This window comes from Eleutherodactylus coqui, chromosome 12, assembly GCF_035609145.1.
Source record: "Eleutherodactylus coqui strain aEleCoq1 chromosome 12, aEleCoq1.hap1, whole genome shotgun sequence".
Classification (NCBI taxonomy): Eukaryota; Metazoa; Chordata; class Amphibia; order Anura; family Eleutherodactylidae; genus Eleutherodactylus; species Eleutherodactylus coqui.
In genome coordinates, this window is record NC_089848.1 from 90,666,693 (window position 1) to 90,690,089 (window position 23,397).

Sequence of the window (23,397 nt, forward strand, 5' to 3'; positions counted from 1 at the left end):
CACAAGACTCCTAATAGGGCATATGCATGTCATACAGAGGGTCCCATCTTTGGGACCCCCTTAGTGAGCCAGAGAGCCGCTGAAAAGAGTTGTTACCACTCTGGAGAACTTGGTATGAGCATACGACAACGAGCAGTTGTTGTCGCCCACTTGACACACTTGGAAGCCAAATAAGACTGTGGTGCCAATAAGATAACATCTTCCGGTGGTCAATGACCACTGATATTTCTGGAACTTCTGAAGCCACACATGGTGATCAACTGATGCTAGGTCAGCTTCAGTGTAAATGATGAGACAAACATTTTATCTGATTTCATAGAAGACAACCGTCCATACAAAATCTGCACTTCTGTTCTTTTTTGGTAAGTTACAAAATTCTTCTTGTTATCTACAACAGATTTATGGACCGAGCCAGCAAATAATTACAAAATCTTCCAAAAACAATCACATAAAAATCGTAAGAAAACATCATTCCAGACGAGAAAACAAGCCAATGACCTGGAGCAAATAATGTTTTTCTAATTAACGACGTGAAAAAAATGTGTATCTTACAAAGTTCTTATAAACTGAGATAGAATCGTTGTCATATTTGTTCCTGTGATAATACACAGAATGAAAATGAAAACCCCATTTGATGGCTGTAGGCTGATTTAGCCGAGCTAGGTAAAAGAGTTCCTCTTTGGACATCAGGAAATGACAAGAGGAAAACGGTCAAATGCTATTTTCTCCAAGACAGGTAGATACTGAGGCTAGGGCTACATGTTGACTTTCGGCCATGACAGGGGTTGTGCAACCAAAATTACTTTGTATACCTACGACTTTGCACAAACATTGAGGCCAGTAGGGTCACAGTGTGAGTTGCAGGTTGCTGTGACCACAGGTCACAAAAATTCCACCTTTGGTGAATTTCTTGTTACCAAGGACTCGTACTCGAAGCAACCCGTGACTTGCATCCTGTTCCCACTGACGTCAATGTGGGGGCAAGGTCACATGGCTATACAGCGATTTTATCACCATGGCATGTGCACCACTGCTCCATTCACAAGGGGCACTAGAGGACCACCATTCTCATGATCCTTGGAGGCCCTACCAGTTGGATCCCCAGCGCACCCAAGCAAGCCTTACCCCCAAATTTTGCGACTTTCTTTTTATGCTAGAAACTGGAATCAAAGCCATATTGAATGTCCACTAGAGTCTGTATGCTTATAGGGAGACTGGGGGACATAGTTGTCAGCTAAAAGAGCATTCTTATGTGTACAACCGTCTTTATTTACAACATAATGATATAATATGATATGTTTTTACCAGTAGTTTAGTTGGAGTTGGGATGGGGTTAAGCCTCAGGGGCTCAGCCACCGCTATGTCCCTCCGACTCACTGCATGGGAGACACTGGAATTACGTAGGAAAGCAGCTAATTCTGGAGTGTCTTCTGGTTCACTTGGCTAAAGAGAAAAGTAGTAGGACATTAATACATACACTAGAAACCTCAAAGGGAATAATAATAATTTTAATTTATATAGTGCCAACATATTCAACAGATCTATACAATCAGAGGGAACATGGGCAAAACAAGACATTACATACAGTATTAAACTAATAAACCATTTGAACAATAGGAGTGAAGGCCTGATTGTAAGAGCTTACCATCTATGAGCAAATAAGGGTAACACAAAAGGTAAAAGTGCTTGTTCTGTACAATGGAGCCATCTTTCATATAAATAAGGTAGTATATATATAGCTATATGAGCCGGTCACCAGCCAGTACCTATGAATATACAGGTAAGAAGTGCATTAGGGGCCATGGGGGAGGCAGTGGGATGAAGAAGGTTGAGTTCTGAGGGAGTATGTAGAGGAGGGGTAAAAAGAGAAGAGTTGGAATAGGGAATGTGACAGGCCTCCCTAAAGACGCAGGCTTAAAACTTTGGAAATTAACCTGATCGTCAGGGGTTGCGTATTCCAGAGAAGTGGTGCAGCTCATGAGACGTCTTGGAGATAGGAGTGGAGGTTTCAGATTAAGGAGGAGTTAAATCAGAGATCATTAAAAGAATGGAGAGCATGGGTAGGGTAGGGTGGACATACAGGGCAGAGCAGCTCTGTGGAGAGCTTTATGGATGACAGTGATGAGTTTAAATTGTATTCCATAGTGGATGGGCAACCAGTGTGTGTGTTATGTCCCCAATGCAATGATTGGAGCCTGAGGGAGAAGATTCATAGGGAGACTATATCTTCAGTAAAGCAGAAATGCAGATTAGTAGACGAAAAATACTTCCAAAAGTAATACTATTAGAGGGTATTCCAGACTACTGATGACATGTCCTCAAAATAAGCCATGAACAGTTAATCAGCGGAGATCCGTCACTCAGGATCCCCGTCAATCAGCGCAACCTTTGGCCTACCTCCAGTGCCGGACGTCCACATTGGTGGTCAGGTCCAGAAGTGTAATAGAGGGCTTCACTTCCATAAATGAGCAGGATGCCTTCTATTAACACTTCTAGCTCCTCATTTTGGTCAGACCAAGAACCACTTCAGGCCACATCCAACCTCTGCGTGCACTTTAAACACCTTTTCATACTTTACCATTGTGGGAAGCATTCTGCCGCTGTGAACATACCTTAGCACAGTGATGGTAACATTACTTTAAATGAGCTGGCACAATGTCTTACATTTAGGCCATAGTATCGGTAGGATGGTGAAGGCTTCCAAGTGGTAGAGACTCCAAAGAAGAAGTCTCAGATGACCATACTATAATCCAACTGTGCATGTGCCTAGAGGAAGCCACGCTGGTAAGACTCTAAGGCAATCAGGCATTTTGAGTCCCCAAGTTTCTAAGATGTAAAACCAGAACTGACTATCCTGGACTTGTATTCCTTGGACTCATATCCTGTCCCTTATGTGGCTGACAACCAGACTTCCCTACTTCAGTTCCTCAATGTATTAAATATGCCGTCCTACACGTATAAACAAACATATTATAACATGCCGTTCTAGTATTTCCAATTCCTTTCCTTTTTAATTGGACTTATTAAATGTTAGTAAATCTGCGTTATATCCTGTAAACAATCCCTTCTTATGTTCTGGAAGGAAAGAACACTCATTCTCTGGGACCGTTCAATTAGACTTCAATAAAAGATGAAAGGTATGAAGAAAATTAACCCAGAACTGCAAACAGTGAAGGAATTACCCTCAGATAGGATTAGACGGAAGCCCCACACATGTGCAGACCATATGGGGCAGAAAAATCGGATATTGTCTCATAAATACCACTGGTGGCAAAGCCGTATAGCTAATGGGATGCCTTATGTATGAAAGACAGGACAAGTAAGACCATGTGGGGAAGTTACCATATGAGGAAGCTGCTCACGTTTTCATCTTAATTCATGTAGAGAAATTAGGGTGAACGCCCTTCTCTATGGGAAATTACTGACTCTTAGAAATGCTTTGTTTCGAGGGGGTGATCATACATATTCATATGGTAGAACGAGGGTGCTTTCACAGGTGCTGGAAAAATCTGCACAGACAAATCCAGAATTTGATATTTTCCAGGGATTGATGTTGATTTCACTCTTTGAAAATGAGCATCAAAATCTGCATGTTAGACAGGTGAAAGCACCCTTAGAAGGAGCTGATTTAGTTCTGGAGGACTTATCTGGCTATGTATTATAAAGTCTACCATGTATTTCAATGGGCATCATGTAATACCACATTTCCCCTGGAGTGGCCGCTGCAGGAGCAATGTGCTGCCAGAAGCAGCTTCCGGGAGTCAGGCCAAAACAATCATCTGTGTTGGCTTTGTTTTAAAAAGGGGTTGTCTTCTTAGGACAACTCATTTGAAAAATCGCTCTAAAGTCCTGGCCACTGGGGGTCGCTCTTCCTTCTAATTTGCTGTCCATCGCCTGTTGTCAAATTAAGTCTGTCTCTAGTAACAGACACCAGGATAGATTACAGGAAGTGAGGTGGGGCTTGTTGTGTCATACTGGCCATAAAAGTCTATGGAGAGCAGAGGAGAGGAAGAAGGAGAAAGCTCCTGCATAGCGAGAGAGAAGTAGAGAAACTTACACATGTGCTTCTGCAGCTAATTTTCAGTGTTTACTGTCTCACAACTACTGGAATCACATCAACACTGCTCAGTATTACTGTAGAACGTCCTCCTCTATGATGCTTTTACTAAAGATTGTGTGCCACAGGGGGTTAGAAGAAGAGATCCTGCTCTCCTATGTGTGCAGTGTATGTAGACATAATAGCAGCAATCTATACCCTCTAGTTCAGAAGAGACTGAGAATTGGGCATAGAAGCTACAGAGGGAAAGATAAGTCATAAATTCAGAATATAAGCCATGTAATGTCTAGATATAGCATTGTCCCTCATGTACACACATGGCAGCTTAATAAAAAAAATCACCTAAAAGTGCAGGTGTGCTTTAAATTCTACATGTAATTAATATATCTGTATAAAACATACCTTAATTTTTAAAGAGTTAATTGCGCTGCTTGGGCGGCACTGTAAGGGTCCTTCTGTCTCAATGTGAAATATATAAAGGAGGAACTTCTTTCCATGCTGTATAGGCCATTCCACAGTAAGTTGTGTCTCACCAACCGCACTTGGCCCAATATTATGCAGCTTAAAAAAATGGAAGAAAATACATTCATTATAATTTATTTCTGTAGTCTACATTGTAAATTTTCCAGGGCTGTAGTAGTAGATCCCATTGACTTCTACGGAGGAGGACTGTGACTGAGCGACCATCACCTCTTCAATGAAAAAAAGGGGCTATGAATCCTTTATCTTTGAGACTGGTCAGACACTAGCAATTGTACTTGGTGTCATATTTGAGACCAACATTTGCAATCATTTTTGTATAGCCCCAATTTTCAAAAAAAGTCTATTCTACAGATTTGTGTATGCAGCTCCTATGCGGACCAATGTGTCTCCATGGTTAGATCCTGTGTGCAGTCTGATCCTGTTACAGTCTTAGGGCGCCCACCCACTGGCGATTTTTTTCCTTTGCGTTTTGCGTTTTTTCTCAAGAGCAATTAGTATAGAATGTGCTCCTGTCCACTGGCGTTTTTTTTTTCGCTCCGTTGCAATTTTTAACATAGGAACTGTCAGTTGCATATGTGTCCTTATTTTTCTCTTAATGCACCCATGAATGTCAATGGAAATTAACGGAAAAGGCGCGAAAAAGCCGCGAAAATGCCGCAAAAAATGCGTGGAAAACGCGTCAAAAACGCGCGGAAAATGCTGCGTTTTTCACGCACGAAAATCGCAAACGCCAGTGGGTGGGCGCCCTTATACTGTCTTTAAGTTAGACTGCATTCAGATATCTGTATGCAAGTTGTTCCTGAGAAACCTGGGAGTCCATGGGCTGTTTGATATATACAGATCCACACATTGCATGTTCTATTCTTGGCCATGAAAACGGACAAGAAAAGGACATGCAGCAATTTTTTTCACACAGGTCCATTGGTGTAGAAATGTTGGCCATATGAATAGCTCATAGGCCGTGGGCTGTCTGTGGAATACACAAAGAGCACATGGCCTGACTATACAGCCCTGCAAATGGGCCCTAAGGAGGAAGAAGAGCCAGAAGATGTGTAAAACAGGACTGCAAAATCAGACTACATAGGGTTTGTTTGTAGTCTGTTGCCATGGAAACACTGCATAGGAAGCTGTATACACAAAAATTATTTTAGATGTGTTGAAGCAAAAGAGAACACACCCTTAAGTTTACTGCTGCTTGTTAAGCTGAGTTATACCTCGTAAATGTGTTGAACTAAGGGTCCGATTTCCATTTCTTCAGTAGGTTTTTCCTTAGGTTGCCAGTTTGGAATGGGTAGGACGATTTGAGAGGGATGAGAAACTCTGCAAGAATGATAAATATAAATTAATATAAGGTGCAAGAAACTTGTTTTAGGGCTGCCTATCATAAAACAGAAACCAATCTAACAATCTTACTTATTGCCACTTATCTATGTTCTCACATTCATATCTTATTGTGTATCTCACTTAAAGGGGTTGTCCCGCGATAGCAAGTGGGGGTATACACTTCTGTATGGCCATATTAATGCACTTTGTAATATACATCGTGCATTAAATATGAGCCATACAGAAGTTATACACTTACCCCCTCCGTTGCTGGCGTCCCCGTCTCCATGGCGCTGACCGAAGCCTTCTTCTCCCTGGATTAGACGCGCTTGTGCAGTCAGCCCTCTTCTGTCCGGCTCCGGAGTGCTCGTGCCGCAGAGGTCTTATGTGCATGCGCAGAAGACCTGTGCGGCGCGAGCACGCTGGAGCCGGACAGAAAGCACAAGCGCGTCTAATCCAGGGAGAAGGCAGCTTTGGTCGGCGCCATGGAGACGGGGACGCCAGCAACGGAGGGGGTAAGTGAATAACTTCTGTATGGCCCATATTTAATGCACGATGTATATTACAAAGTGCATTAATATGGCCATACAGAAGTGTATAACCCCACTTGCTATCGCGGGACAACCCCTTTAAATGGCAAGAGTTCCCCAATCACAAGCTTCAACAGTCACCTGCCATTCAAGGCTGAAGCCTTCATCTACCACTGCTCCTGTAGTGGCCCAGGGGGGGGCGATTTAGAGAGGTGAGAATGCCTCTATTAAAACATATATATTACATTCACATAAAATAGAAAAACCCTTTAGTTTCATCTTAATATGTACCAGGTTGTTAGTCCTCATCAGTGCAAAATGTAGAAACCAGCTCCTTGTAACTGCTCCTATTAATTATGACGTATAATACGTACGTTTTTTTTCAATGGGTCACACCATTTAATTTAAATTGGGAAGGGTATGGCTTCCCCTTAGGGAGAGCACCTAGAAGGTGTGAGGAGACTTATAAGACCATCCATGCGCTCCTCTGGGAAATACGCAAATGGGAAGATGAATGTCAGATACTCTCCATGACATACTTTCTACTAACGTCTGATATACTTCAGCTTGTATTTCCCTCCATTCATCCTGCAAACATTTGGCACATTCTCTCAAAGAAGATGGACGTTGTTCATATTTTCCTGACCCAATATTCCAGTTTGCCCCAAAGATGTTCAGTAGGGGTCAGATCGGGACTCTGTGCAGCCGGTCCGATCGTGGAACATCCATATCCTCAAACCAACCTAAAACATTGTTGTCTTGTAGGAAGTATGGCTGACCATTTCCAGAGTATTACCACATTGTCAACAGCACATTATTGTCTAGAATGTCATGGTACATGTCCGTGTTCATGGTTCTTGCCACTACAACCAACGGACCAAGACTGTGCCATGTAAAACATTCGCAGACCCTAATGGGATTTCTGCCAGGCATCCTCCACACCCAGGTACATCTATCTGATTTGAAGATGGAGTAGTGCGATTCGTCATTCCATAAAACGTTCTTTCATTGCTCAACTGTCCAATGACGATGCTCTTTGCAACATTATAGATGGGCCAATGTATCTTCTTTGAGTAAACTTGACAGATGTTTGCAGGATGATTGGAGGGAAATACCAGCTGAAGTGTATCAGAAGTTAGTAGAAAGTATGTCACGGAAAGTATCCAATGCTATTAGGACCAAAAGAGGCCACACTAAGTTTTAACATATGTAACTAAGTACTACTTTGGATTCTTGCTCAGATGTCTAATTGCTTTTGGTAGGGCAGAGTATATCTAACCATTACTAGGATATGGTATATAGGCTTACATCCTTGACTGTAATGTCTTTACAATACAGCATAAGATGGTAACTAGGACCAGAGATTTTACGAGTTCGCAATGGAAGTCATGATGTAAAGAGCGACCGTATTTTATGAAGATGTTCGAGAAGTAATACGAGTCCTTGTAGCCAACTATTGTATTCTTTTAAGGAGCATTAATTTCTCCATTGGTCTTTCCTTTCTACTTGAAGACGTTTCCAATTTTATCCTCCTCCAGGGAATAAAGAACCTGTTTCATTTTACTGTAAGTGATGTCAGCCCATGCTGTCTGGATTTACTACAAGTTACTGGAGGTCAGCAAAGTCCAAGGCTCTGGCTGTGCACTGAGAAAGTTAAAAAAGCAGACACCGCATTTTCCAGCAGCCTGGATATGCTATCAAATAAGACGGAGACGGCAATTCCCCGGACCGATATGATCACTATTGGCACTATAACCCTTATTAACTTAAAGTTTTAAGGATTTGCTCTTTTATTGGTCTTTCTATGAAGTCTTTCTACATTTGCACTAGTGATAAAATAGATATAGACTGGGTTGTTAGTATACTAAGGATCATACACCCATTGAGTACAAGGGTAGGTCCGTCTTCATAACAAATGTATTTACTGGTCCAATGCATCTAGAATGGAAAATGACGCAATTTTGAAAATAGTCTCAATTGAAAATGTCCTATTGTTTTGTGATGTTTACAGCTCCTATGCATACCACTTTATTAGAGACGTCTATCTAGTAGTCCATTGGACCGCCTTGGGCTTTTGGAAATTCAGCAATTCATTGTGGCGTCTATTCATAGAGATCAGAGAACCCAGGGTGTGCCATGAAAACATTCCTAACACTGATATATATGAACTATATAAGGAGTTGTGGCATCAAAACCATTTTAATAAGATTTTCCCTGCCAATTATCGGCAATGGGAGACGATTCCAGGCCTCGAACAAACTTTCGTATCAATAGAAACAGATTGACAGAAATATAGTCTTGAGGCTTAGAAGATACCACAACTCCCAAATATTTGAATTCCTTCGCTATTTGTAGTTGCGTATATTCCAATTAATAGTCCACCGGCAAGGGATCTAAGGAAAGAATTACAGATTACCCCCAATTCATAGAAAACCCCTCAACATCTTACCAAATCTATCAAAAATTAACATAATAGGGCTCACTGATCTACTCACATTTCCTGTATACAACAACAGATGATCTGGATATAGTGAGATATGTTCTTCAATTTTTCCACAATGCAATCCAACAATATCAGATGATTGCCTTATCAAACCAGCTACGGCCCGATTGCAAAGGCATCCCTGCCTTATTCCCCTCTACAACCCGATCCGTCCCAAAAATATGACCCTTTACCCTCACTCTTGCCCCTGGCATTGAATAGAGCAGTTTAACCCATGCCAAAAAATTCTCACCAAAACCCATTCTATGAAGAACAGCCCACAAATAATTCCACTCAACACTGTCAAAAGGTTTGGCAACGTTGAGTAAAAAATAGCCCTGCTCCCACTAACTGGATGATCCATGTGGAGGTTCAGAGAAGGGAAAATATAAAAAAATTAAAAACAATCACAGAAAACAGCCATTACTTACTGAGTGAGGAGTGCCTATAGATGCATCCTCCTCTCACCATGCAGGTAGCTGACTACCAAATGAGGGAGCGAATTACACCTGTGCAGGACACCGATGAGACAGCCACTCACACTGCCTCTTGATATAGAGGGGGGTGGATGCTTGGTGTACACTCCCACACATAGTGGATACAGGGTGCCAGACCATTCTGATATATGTAGTTCACCATGCAGACCAGCAACCCAGGGTGGCAGTACCAATGTGGTTCACTGATGTAAGTGCAGGGCAACCCGCCGAATTATCATGGCGTCATTAATAGGTTTCAAAAGATATTTGAAAATAGTCAAAAACCTATAAAATACCCCCAAATACTCACCCTCTGATCTCCACCTGGGCCTCAGCAGTGATCAGAATTTCTAGACTGACATAGTTACTGTTGGGATTGTCCTTGTTAGAACTGAAAAAGAAAAAGTAAAAAGTTGAACAAAGCTGAATAAAGGAACAGAGACGAAGGCTGTTTACTGTGTCTTGATGGTCTAGCTGGTCGTACATGTTAAGATTATGATATAATGACTCTTAATAGGGTCGTCTCATGAAAATAAGTCATCACCTATCCACAGAATAGGAGATAACTTGCTGATTGGTGGTGGGTCCAACCACTGGGACCCCGGCTGATCCTGAGAATTAGGATAAGGGTTGTCCTGCAATAAAGTTAGCATTGGCTGCACATATGCACCATCTCTCTATTCATTTCAATGGGACTGCCGAAGAAACACGAGTTCAAGCACTGATATATAATCCAGCATAAAAGTTAAGATATTGTAAACCAGCCTGTTCTTAACCTTAAAGGGAACTATATTATTAACTATGAGCACCATAAGCCTAAGTTATGGTGCTTATACTTAGATGACGTGGAGTCAGGGAGCCCCTTTTCATACTCCCCCTGTGCTCCATTCCTGCGGTATTTCCCAGCAAAGTCAGCACGCACGCACAGCAAGTTTTTAAGAAGGTCGTGCGTGAGCAATCCCATAGAGCTGAATGGGAAAGCACGGCCTTCTGAAAAGAGTCACGCTTACTATGCATGCTGACTTTGCCGGGGTCACTGGAAGAACAGGGCAGCGGGTGAGTATGAAAAGAGGCTCCCCGACTCCACATCACCAGTCTTACATTTTTCTAGTCCCTCTTACCATTTCCAAGCAATCATTAGGTGTGTCGCCTGATATGCAAATGTGGCCATGCACTGTCAAGGAGCGGCCACTCCAAGGAGTTCCCAAGGGGGAGTAAACCAGTCAACAGGAATTCATGCCAGTGATCGCCTCCTATGACAAAACATGGCCTCATTTCCGTACTGGGTACTTAATGACAAAAGCATTATACAGTGAGAGTCCACTTTAATAGAGACTCCCTTCTAGTAGCGCATTGGACATCCTTTTGGCTTTCAGAACCGCAGTAATTCATAGTTGTGTCCATCTACAGATATCAGAGGACCCAGGGTCCCCACACTATTACTTAACCTCCACCAACCTGACCTGTTGACACCTAACAAGAAGAATTAATTAACTCTGACCCTCTCATCAACCAAGTGCAACACAAATCTGGAGTCATCTGACCAGGGGATGTTTTTCCCTTGCTCCGTAATCCAATTTTTGTGCTCTTTCACCCCTTGCACTCTATTTCTTTAACACGACAATGATGCTGGAGCTGGTCATCTGCTGTTAAAGCCCATTTATGCCAAGGAATAGTGAGCTGTATGTTCAAACACCAGCTCTGTAGTTGGGTGCAATTTCCTTGATTCTGCACTACCAGTCAGTCAGAACAATTCTTGACATCCTCCTCTGACTCCTTTCATCAACAAGTTGTTTCCGTCCACAAGGTCTCCTTTTACTGCATCCTGATCCTCGATCCCACCATTCTCTGTATACTCTCCACATCTCTGTATGAGAAAATCCCACAAGGTTGGCAGTGTATGTAATCCTGGCCCCAGCTGGTCTAGCACTGATGACCAGGCCTCGTTGAAAGTCACTAAAGAATTATTAAAATTCAGATTCTCGCTGGATCATGGGAATGTGAAAGATAATAGTTCAGCGTAAATGCTTTCAGCGTCTGAACAATGAACACAAATTATCATTTGTTCACTTATCATTCGCCGTTTGCATTGTGCAGACATAAAAATCAAATATGTCAACAGGCAATCGTTCATCTATGACTGACTGCCTATTGTGGGCTCCTTCACATAGGCATATACGTGCCCAATGCGCACAAAATTTCATTTACATTTCTGTATTTTGTGTGTGCATTTCGGTTGGGAAAAAAAAAAATCTAAAAATGCAGCATGCTCTACTTTTTTGTTCATTTGCACACCAAAGGATCCCATAGAAGTCAATGGGAGTTGCTTAAAGGAGATGTCCCGAGGCAGCAAGTGGGGTTATACACTTCTGTATGGCCATAATAATGCACTTTGTAATATACATTGTGCATTAATTATGAGCCATACAGAAGTTATAAAAAGTTTTATACTTACCTGCTCCGTTGCTAGCGTCCTCGTCTCCATGGTGCCGACTAATTTTCGGCCTCCGATGGCCAAATTAGCCGCGCTTGCGCAGTCCGGGTCTTCTGTAGTCTTCTATGGAGCCGCTCGTGCCAGAGAGCGGCTCCGTGTAGCTCCGCCCCGTCACGTGCCGATTCCAGCCAATCAGGAGGCTGGAATCGGCAGTGGACCGCACAGAAGAGCTGCGGTCCACGAAGACAGAGGATCCCGGCGGCCATCTTCAGCAGGTGAGTATGAAGACGCCGGACCGCCGGGATTCAGGTAAGCGCTGTGCGGGTGGGTTTTTTAACCCCTGCATCGGGGTTGTCTCGCGCCGAACGGGGGGGGGGTTTAAAAAAAAAAAACCCGTTTCGGCGCGGGACATCTCCTTTAAATGCACATGCAATACCCAAGGAGATGTGTGAAAAATTCCCCTGGTAAACAGAACACATCTGGCTCTCATTATACTAATTAGCCATTCCAAGTGGTGGGTCTTTGTTCGCGGCGTGTGAAAGCGAAGGACTGGTCATCGCTGGGACAACTGTCAGACTTTTCCGCGCCTAAGATTACTGGATTTTCCCATTCTAATATAGATTCACATTAAAACGGATGCACGGAAAACTTCTTCATGTGATGTTATGCTGCACTCCAGGGTCAAATTTCCATACAGGGAAGCTCCAATCAGGAAAGGGTCATCATCTCTAATAAAGTGGCCATTGAGTATAGAGTAGTCTAATGTGGAAGAACATTTGCAGCTTTGGGTGTGGCAGGAGTATAAAGCATGACAATCTGACATCAATGACTATTATACGAAGACTTCAACTGTAAAGCGATATTGAGAAGTGGATGTAATACTCCGTGCACTTTCTGCGTTCCTCACTCGGAGCCACTGACAAACTTGTATTTACGAGCTGAGAAAAACCACAAGATTGGGAAGTTTTGAGCCAAGAACAAAAATAAAAGTTTTGTTTTCTTTCATATAAATAAATTAGCAATCTTTAAATAAACACATTCAGATCATTCAGTTCCAGATAATCAATCCCTTACTGAATGGCTCAGACCATCTCATTACATAGACTGTATATGGAGCCAGCAAGTTGCCAGACTGGTCATGTGACCCGATCGCTATCCTTCCATGTCAGAAAACTTCTGCTCTCTTCTAATTTCCATCACAATGTTATTTATAAGAGTCAACAGCTCCGTTGAATTCGCTACGGATCTGCTGACATTTTCCTGGACTTCACTTGTGTTTTGTAATAACAAGTTAGTAATCTCTAGGATCGCGGTTTAGGAGAACGCCGTAGATGGGAACACAAAGGACATTATCAACTTGCAGTGGAAAATATTTGACTGACAGAATGAATAAATAAACCTGATACTACAATGCAATCTCGTTAATCTGCCATCTGTGTGATTTGATAGGTGCTAGATTATCAAACATTTTGGATTATCAGGATTAAAATGTGATGACGTACTTGTAAGGCTCAGTTCACACCCCAGTCAAGTTTTGTCATATGATGGACACCAACAGTGGCAAATGGGTCCCACTGGCTTGTAATGGGGTCTGTTGGGTTCTGCCATCATTTTGACAGGAAGAATAGTGCTGCATGTAAGTGAGTAGTGCCTTATGCGAGTACCTGCCCGCTCGTCTCAAAAGATTCGGGTGCCGGCGGGGGAGAGCGGTGAGTTGCGGGAGTAAGCAGGGGGGAGCAAGGTGGAGAGAGTGAGAGAGAGATCTCCCCCCCCCCCCCCCGTTCCTCCCCGCCAGCACCCGAATCTTTTGAGACGAGAGGGCAGGTACTCACATAAGGCACTACTCGCTCGAGTAGTTTGCCTTAGCGAGTACGCTCGCTCATCTCTAATGTCTAGAAAGATCATAGCTTCCAACTGCTTGGGGCCCACCAGGAGAGTTCTGGTTTTAAGCCGCTGCCTCAAGTCCTGCTATGCCTCAAGCTCCTTTCTTCCTATAGCCAAACCCCCTATCTATAAATCACACTGACTGTACTTAAACAATTTTCTATTAGTGACAGTCACATTAGTGACCACATAGTAGAGATCTATTTGCTCTATTGACCCCAGCGAAATGCAAAATTAAAAGATAAGCCCCACACTAGGCACCAGAAGGATGAGTGTCCTATAGTATCATGTATAGTACCCACCAGGCATGTGGCACCAGATGGTGTTACACTAGTATCCACATAAGCCTTAAACAATGATCAATGGCAGCAGATAGAAAGTCCTTCAGAATCCCAAAGTGCGAAAGCTCTCAACCCAAACAAGTATATAGTACAAAAAGCAATGTGAAGGTAGTGCTTAAACAGGGTTGTTACAAAGTTCCCAACAAAATCTTAGTTAGATCCAAAAGGGGAGGAAAAAGCAAGCTGTTACCCCCTTATTGCCGAAGGAAGTCCCAAGTTATGTAGGCATAAATATCCCAAGGTTTATTTCAAAAACCACAAAGCAACACATTTCGGGTGAAGCCTGAGAGATCCCCGAAATGCGTTGTTTTGCAACTTTTGAAATAAATCCTGGGATATTTATTTCTATATGACTTGGGTCTTCCTTCAGTAGTAGGGGGATGACGACTTGCTTCCTCAACCCTTTGGATTTAAGTTTGATTATATTGGGAATTTTGGAGGTCTGTCACAATCCTGTTTGAGCACCACCCTCACATTGCTTTTTGTACTATTGACCCTACTGCCACCATCACGGTGTGTCCACACAGCCTCATTAATAACTGGCACATTTTCCGGGAAGATTAATGGCTGCTTCTTGCTGCAAAAACATGGCTAGTAGTGACAGATCGCCTCAAGGTCGGTATGTTAGAATAATAATCTTTCTCTGTCACCACTTCCTTCCTTTTTGTTCTGCCATAAGATCTCATGCTGAGTTATCTGGAAATTTCTTAAACTTTCTAAAATTGTTTTATCCGCTTCAAACAATTAGGTGTGAAGGTCAGACAAGTAGAAATTACTCAGCATGTGAAGAAAGAACAATATACAAAAGTGCACCACGACTTGTATCCCCATATACTGCATTGTAACATATCAAGCTGTCTCGCTATACTACTAGATAACAACAATATGCAATCACATCCCAAAAATACAAAAATAAATGAAATAAAATCTGATAATCTGGTAGAATACTGCAAAATTATCTAGAATTTCACACAATCAGGGTCAAAAACAGCCAATATAACCAATTAAGAGACCCAAAAAAAGGGGAAAAGTTGAATTTTTGTAAACATTATTTTGGTTGTGTTACCCTACATGTGAACTTCTATTAAATCTGGTAATCCAGAATATCTGATAATTCCATGCCTCTCAAATTCCATTGATATCAGATTTAACACATCCCATGCTTTTCTTTTTCTTCTAATTTTTAGATCCATATTGAAGACATGAAAAGTATGAAGGAACACATAAGGAATGACGTAGTAAACCAAAAAGTGTTCTTCAAAGTAGCTCCCTTTTGCTTTGATAATCGCTTTGCACACTCTTGATTCTCAGCTTCATGAGGTCGTCACCTGGAATGGTTTTCTAATAGTCTTGAAGCAGCACTTGTTGGGTGATTGTGGGGGCCATGCTATCTGACGCAGCACTCCATCACTCTTCTTCTTGGTCAAGTAGTCCTTACATACCTTGAAGGTGTATTTGGTGTCGTTGTATTGCTGATAAACAAATGATGGTTCCCTTAAGTGCAAACCAGATGGGATGGCATGTCACAGCAGGATGCTTTGGTAGCCATGTTGATTACGTGTGCCTTGAATTGTGAATAACTCACCAACCGTTCACACCAGCGAAGTACTCCCACACACTCAGACCTCTTCCATGTTTCACGGTCTGAACCAAACATATAGAAACCATCTATTCACATTTTCTACATCTCACAAAGACACAGTGGTTAAAACAAAAAATCTCAAATTTTGACTCATCAAACAAAGTATAGATTTCCACCAGTCTAAAGATCATTTTTTGCATTTCTTGGCCCAAGCAATTCTTTTCTTCTTCTTGATGTTCCTCAGGAGTGGCTTCTTCCTTCAGCAATGTGACCATAAAGGCCTGATTCTCAGTCTCTTCTGAAAGGTTGATGTTGAGATGTGTCTGGTACTTGATCTCTGTGAAGCATTAGGTGAGCGCTAATCTGAAGGGCTGGTAATTGCGGTTTCTGAGGCTGGTAACTCTACTGAACTTCTCCTCTGCAGCAGAGATAACTGTTGGTCTTCCTTTCCCGATTCGGTCCTCATGAGAGCCAGTTTCATCATAGTGTTTGAAAGTATCTTCAAGTGTAATCATGAAAACCATCAAAGTTCTTGAAATTTCATGGCTTGACTAGCCTTCATGTCTTAAAATAAAGATGGACTGTCACTTCTCTTTACTTAGTTGAGTGTGTCGTCCTAAAGAAGAGTAGTCCAGCGCAGAGTGTGCCGCGAAATAGAGCTGATACATGGAACTAGTGACTAAGACTAAACCAGAGTTCTTCTGGGAGGTTGCCTGCTGTCACCAGAAGCGAGTGCCACTATCTGCAAGCCATAGTTGTCACCAATTTCAAAGGCAACGGTTGTTATTAAAGTTCAGAGCAGAAAAGATATAGCCCAGCTCTGGCCATCTACCAACACACTCACTCCAACACCAGAATCCATGTAGCTCAAAAATTTCCCAGACATTTCTGGAATCAGTCTTCATTCTAAAGCACTGGCATAACTATAGGGGATGCAGGGGAAGTGGTTGCACCCGGGCCCAAGAGTCTTAGGGGACCCAGAAGGCCTATCTTATCCATATACGGAGCCTAGTACTATGAATAAAGCATTATAGTTAGGGGTCCTGTTACAGGCTTTGCATAGGGGCCTAGGAGCTTCAAGTTACAACTCTGCGTTAGAGGGTTAAGAGAAGTTGGGGGAGGCCCAAAGATATACTTTTGCCCCAGGCCCATGAGCTTTTAGCTACGCTCCTGTTCCAAAGATAGGCTTTGCAGTTATTGACCGTGTTCTGCAAAAACCCTCTATGTTGACCCATCCAAACACTTTTTGGAGCCCCTACATCCAAGAGGGGTGTTTAATTTGCATAGAAGGGGTGTCAGACCTAGAAAACCCACGGCTGCTTTCTTCCAGAACAGAGCCACACCTGTCTATAGGCTGTGTCCGGTATTGCACCTTAGTTCTATTAAAGTGAATATTTCCAGCGTGCAATGCCACACACAATCTTTGGGACAGGTGTAGCTACATTTCTGAAATTCTGGTCAAACCCTTAATGCCTCTTTTTTTTGCTTATACCCCTTCAGTTAGGGAGGAAACTTCACAATGACATATGATGACATGATCGCATGATGTGATATCATAAGGTCAACAAGGGATGTGCTTCAGCATAGACATTGGTACAGCTGGGACCAAGAGAAGCTAGTGGAGAAAGACTGGAGCAGAGTCTTTAAAAAATCAAGGATCTTATTTATATTAATTGTTTTCAGCTTTTTTTTCTTAACATATTTGGTGGGTTGGGAGGCTTCAAGGGGCTTTATGACAATAAGAAAATCCCTTGAAGTGCCCAATATGATAATAAATAGTATAAGAGAAAATAATAGAAAACTTAGAAAGACAGTGCAACTGATACAACTGCAGTATGTACTAAATAACAATAAATGGGCTTACCTTTTGACATAAAAATCAAATTTGATGCTGTCAGCACTTTCTAACCTCCTGACCATAAACCGCAGGCCAAGCGAGAGCTAAAACAGACCAGAAACCTGTAAGGTCAGGATTTTTATAGGGTAAGTGGCATCACCGGCCATGCTGTGCAGTCAGACACATCAACAATATCTAGCATGAATTAGTTGGATTCATACACTCAGCATTTGGGGTCACTTTTACAACCATTTTTTTTATTTCTCCAATGCAAGCTAAAATGAAAATGTAATCAACTACAGCTTTTACGTACACCTATGTATCTCCATGGTAACAGGAATGAAACAAACTTGTGTATTCCGATCCTGCAGTCATATCCTCCTTTCTATAAGTCCCCGACTTCTTGTTAATCTACAAAACGTATGTTAGGAAACGGTAGAAGGGAGTAAGACTGCAGGATCAGACTACCCAGGGTTTGTCCGTTGTCTGTTACCATGGAGACACATAGATCTGCATAAGGGCCAATTCACATGGTCATATTTTTGGGCAGTGTGCTGTACATATATCCCACAGACAGCACACGACCCCGTTATAGCCAATAAGGCTATACACATGAGCGATTTTTCACACAGGCCAATGGTTCATATGAAAAAAAAATCATTACACATCTTATTCTCTTCTGTTTTCACGGACACAAATAGGACATGCAATGTGGAAGCGTCTGTGGAGATTGGACAGCACCCAGGCAGGTATCTGTTTGCTGTCCGATGCTTGTTGCATCGGAGTTTCTCAGGCGCAACTCGCATATAGCTGTGTGATTCCAGCCTAAAAGCTGTAGACTCAATGGAGTAGCATATTTGTAATAAAGACGTAACTGCAAAGTTGCTTTATTCTTCATACCAGATGATTCGGAGAAATAAGAAGAAAACCTATTGTGAAGGTGGATGGAGCCTCTAAGCCAAACCCAAGAGTGAAAGTATGAACATTTCCTCTAAACTTTTTCTTCCTTTTCTACTTATTCCTGGTTCTGACTCAAAAAACTGCATTGATGAACCAGTCCTAGGCATTTTGCAGGGTTTTTTCAGTTGTTTTTATGACCTTGATGATAATTTTTTTAGTGCGCGTTGCTACGGCCTGATGTTACTTTAAAATCTATAGCTTGTTGTTGAAAAGTCTACATACACAGCACTTTTTTTGTTGTTTCTGTCATTTTTTATGTAGTGGGGGAGGATGGCCATAAGGGGTTAAACCCCTTTTGATGTGCCTGCCTGTATATGTGTAGACTTCTATATGTTCAAGGACCTTCAGAGACAAAGGTCACATGACTATTTACATTGATTTTGTGGCTGTGGAGTGAAAAGGACCTTGGCACCCCTTCCCACCAGAAATATCTTGGAACTCACTAGGACTGCCTTTGTGTTGGAGCTGTGAATGAGGTGTAAGTCCCACCCTGGGTGATGTCATGGTGGCCATCTTGACCATATAAGTGATTACAGGGAGCAGCAGCATGTGAGAGACTGCAGAGTATGTGTGAGTAGGAAAACCAGCAGTACAGAGAGGGGAGCAGCCTCAGCAGTGATTGAGGCTTAGCAGTGACGTAGTGGCTGTCATTTCTGAGAGGGTGGTGTGAGCATTGTCCCCATGCTGGTTAGCAGCGTAGGAAACTGGCTCAGACCTAGGGCTGAAACAAACAATGAAAGGGCCTGATGACCAGGGACCAAAAATGTGAGCTGCCAGCAAGAGTGCCCCGATGACCTGGGGGCTGAAATCAACATCAGGCCGCATGGAAGGAGAAGGAGTCTGTGCTGGAGGAAGAAGGCCCTCTAGGGGAGCTACGATATGCATAGAAAAAAAGAGTATATGAGACAAAAGTGTATTGGATATTACGTGTTACACCTACGGTACGTTGAGTTCGCATTGATGCGGGAATTCGAAATTGGTGTCGTACTCTGGCACCTATGGTGTATGAGGCCACAATGTTGCCAAGCTGTGGAATTTCGAGAAAATAGTATGATGTGCAATTATGAGTATGGAGTAATACTATGAAGATGTTTAGTTACAGGACAGTTCGAATGGGCCACCTAGAATAAGATGAACGTTCGAGAAAAGGTGGCATAGCAGTGCAGACCCGGGTTAAAGAGACGCCTACGACATCCAGTGTTCATTCGGAAAGCAAGCAGCCTCTATGAGGCGTATTAAATTCAGAACTGTCGCCTTAAGAAAGAAAAAATAGTATGCATGGTTACGTTATGTTCTGAAGCGTAGTCGAAATGTCCTGTGGAGCAAGTTACCGTTTCTGTTCAGTAAAGTTTGTTTTCACAAAAAAAAAATGCTGCATCCGCCTATCACCGCCGCGCCGTACACAACACCACCACCTGCTTCAGCAGCATGCTCCTCATATGGTGTTTACTTATGGCATTTTTCCCTTAGGCTCCACTATAGGACATAAAAACACCAGGAAAAAAAATCATTCTTTACATGATACAAAATTTAAAACGCGACCAAGAACACTGTGAAAAATGCTTATAAATGCGGTGAAAATATATTGAGTGTAAAAGACGCCATATCAAGTTTTGTTTATGTGTTTCAGTTGAGTTTTTAATTTTTGTTTTTTTTCTGGGAGTTTTCAAAGTTCTTTTGAAAACCTATAAAAAGGCCACACTTTCAGCATGCTGGGCTTTATTAAAAAAGCCACTGACAACAAAAAGTTAATTAAAGCACCATCGACCAAAACATTGTGTATGTAGAAGGTTTATCATATTTTGCTATAGAACCGGATTAAACATATGGTTGCAGCATCCCATTTTCTAAATACTTTGTTTAGGGTGGTTTTATGGCATTTTTAGTAAAATGTTTCCAGCAGATGATAATGTGTTTTTTTAAGAAATATTGAAAAAACTATTTAAAAGTTTATGGAGAAACACGTTTTGGAACAATCTAGTAAAATGTACCCCCTATGTAAGCACCATATCCAGCATGTCTACCATTAACGTCACTGCTAAACCACTGGAATGTCAAAAAACTGTGAAGAATATATTTATAAAAGTATTAAAATTAATGAATTTCTTTTCCCTCCTTCCAAAAAATGCTATTTTGTTTTGTGCATCATATGAGTAAAACTATACTGTTAACCAGTAAACAAAAACTAAAAAGTTTTTAGCAAACTTCCCACATTTAAAATCTACATTATTTTGGAAGTTACTTACATCAGTCCCAGCAACCATGGGGTTTCCAAGGTCACATACAACCATTCGGGACTCGTTTTCCATTTTGTATTCACAATTAAGCAGTCGCAGACCCTAAAGTGAACATCAGAACAAGGTCACAAAATAATCTGTTAAAATGTACATTTACAAAATATCTTATTCAATAGAAGATTGTTTCAAGCTATATGACTAAACTCGAGGCTGTACAACTGGGAGATTCAGTTTACAACTAGAGATGAGCGAACGTACTCGTTAAGGCAAAATACTCGAGCGAGTATTGCCATTTTCGAGTACATGCCCGCTCGTGCCAAAGGATTTTGGGGGCGGGGGGCGGCGGGGGAGAGTGGGGAGGAATGGGGGGGGGGGGGATCTCTCTACCCCCCTGCTCCCCCATGCTCACTTCCACAACTCACCGCTCACCCCCGCCAGCCCCCGAATCTTTTCTCACGAGCGGGCATGTACTTGAAAATGGCAATACTCGCTCGAGTATTTTGCCTTAACGAGTACGCTCGCTCATCTCTATTTACAACATTTACAACAGGGGTTCCAAACCTTTTCAAATTGCTGGATTTTGTCTTGGTGTATAGCTATGAGTTTTTCGTTCAACAGGGTTTTATTAATGCCGGTTATAAGGAGTTCGAATGGGAGTGTTTGGTTTACGCCACTGCTGTGCTATCGAAATTCGTGCTACCATCGTAATATATTGTAATAATTTGACGGGGGCGTTGCCCATCCCGGCTGATTTATTTTCTAGCAGTAGAACAAAGGGGTCAGGTCTGAGGCTCGTCCCAGTCACAGAGGCTATCAGGTGAGAGACCCTTCTCCAAAAAGCTTGTGCTACTGGGCATGACCACCAGATGCGGTGCTGAGAGCCCACGTCATTACATCCTCGGAAACATAGATTAGAGGTTTCCAGGTAGTTAGCATTTAATCTCTCAGGTACTAGATAAGCTCTATGTAGGACTTTTATGGACATCTCTGTCAAAGAGACTTGCCAGCTATTTTTGCTTATGGTCAACATATTGTAGAAATGGGAAAGAGTGCCTGGGTGTGTGGGGCAGAATTTGCATAAGGCTTCCATGTGAGTCATCTCTGTCTTGGACGATGGGGGTAAAATAGAGGACCAATAATGGAAGACTTGTATTTTTCTCCACCATTCTTGTGGAAGTGGTCTATGTTGACTAGTGAAGGAGGATATTGAGATTAGTTTATTATATATAAGGAAGTCATACAAAGACGTCAAATTGTTTATTTTCCACCATATAAATTGAGTCGCATCTAGGCCAGGGAGAAGTCTGGGTGGTGTAGTAGGGGGGTAAGTGGGGATGGAGTGGGTTGAGGGTTTAGTTTTAATCTAAATAGTCTCCATAACAGGATGGAGAAAAAGCTGTACGGTGTATTAGTTCTGAAACTGGGCGGGAGAGGGACTTTTGTCCAAACTAGGGCGGGCCTAGTGTGCGGAGAAAACTGGGTTTCCTCGAAGGAGGTCCACAGTGGGGCCTGGTGACCAGCATAGACAGGTGGGCTTTGCGCCATGCGGGCGGCTTTATAATATTTCAGAATACATGGAACAGAAAGGTCTACATTTTTTTTGTGCAGACACATTATGGACTTAGAGATTCTGGGTCGGGAGATATGCACTCATATAAAGGCAAATTTTTTTTTTTTTTTAAACGCTCGGAGGTCTGGGACTGGGACAGGGATAGGAAGAGTTCTGAACAAGTAAAGCAGTTTAGGGAGTAGGGTCATCTTGATGCTGTGGATACGACCAATCCATGAGAGGTATGGGCAATGCCATTTATCTAAATCTAGACCCAGTTGTAGCTTTAATTTTTAGAGGGAACCATGTAATCCTTAAAGGGGTTGTCTCACAAAAGCAAGTGGGGTTATACACTTCTGTATGGCCATATTAATGCACTTTGTAATATACATCGTGCATTAAATATGAGCCATACAGAAGTTATTCCCTTACCCACTCCGTTGCTGGCGTCCCCGTCCATGGCTCCGTCTAATTTCGGGGTCTTCTTGCTTTTTTAGACGCGCTTGCGCAGAAGGGTCTTCTCCTTCTGGTCCGTCCGGGCACGAGCGGCGTTCTGGCTCCGCCCCTTCTACGCGTCATTGCGTAGCTCTGCCCATCACGTGCCGATTCCAGCCAATCAGGAGGCTGGAATTGGCAATGGAATGCACAGAGCCCATGGTGCACCATGGGAGAAGACCCGCAGTGCACCATGGGAGAAAACCGCAGTGCATCCCTGGGAAAGGACCGGCGGCCATCTTTGGAGAAGAATTTTATAAGTTCATCTTTCATCAAATCGGTGAGTAGCAAGCGGTTTAAAAACCGCTTTAAAATGCTATTTTATGCCAGGGAGGTGACAGGGGGAATGGGCTAATGTAAAATTTTGATGTTTGCCGCGAGACAACCCCTTTAATTTTAACTGTGGTGGCGCTGCAGGGAAATTGAACACTTTCTCTTTCACAGATTACAGCTGATTGATAGGGGCAAGGACCAAATTAAAAAATAATAAATTTTTCATCATTGCAATTTTTATCCTTTTCAGTTGCTCTTCCTCTCTACAGGGCTATTGTACAAGGAAATTAAACAGGATAAACAACTGATAAATCTGCAACGTCTCATCAACTCGAACAGAAGAGTCTAAACCGACACACCCAAAAAGTATCCTTTCGGTAAACTGCCATATCCTATGTTTTCACAGTGAACAGGAGATAGCTGACGGCAAGCGTTATCTTGAAAGAATAGGATA

At 42.4% G+C, this 23,397-nt stretch overlaps 1 protein-coding gene across 1 annotated transcript in view; it reads right to left on the reverse strand.

Moving 5' to 3' along the window:
• Nucleotides 1–23,397, reverse strand: part of ITGA8 (integrin subunit alpha 8) — a 193,297-nt gene that overhangs the window by 33,267 nt on the left and 136,633 nt on the right. The window contains exons 21-26 of the mRNA XM_066585336.1: nucleotides 20,636–20,728; nucleotides 17,457–17,533; nucleotides 9,662–9,742; nucleotides 5,755–5,860; nucleotides 4,460–4,618; nucleotides 1,306–1,443 (exon numbers count right to left, since the gene is read on the reverse strand). Of these exons, the coding sequence (XP_066441433.1) occupies nucleotides 1,306–1,443; nucleotides 4,460–4,618; nucleotides 5,755–5,860; nucleotides 9,662–9,742; nucleotides 17,457–17,533; nucleotides 20,636–20,728 (654 nt within the window). The remainder of the gene's footprint in view (nucleotides 1–1,305; nucleotides 1,444–4,459; nucleotides 4,619–5,754; nucleotides 5,861–9,661; nucleotides 9,743–17,456; nucleotides 17,534–20,635; nucleotides 20,729–23,397) is intronic.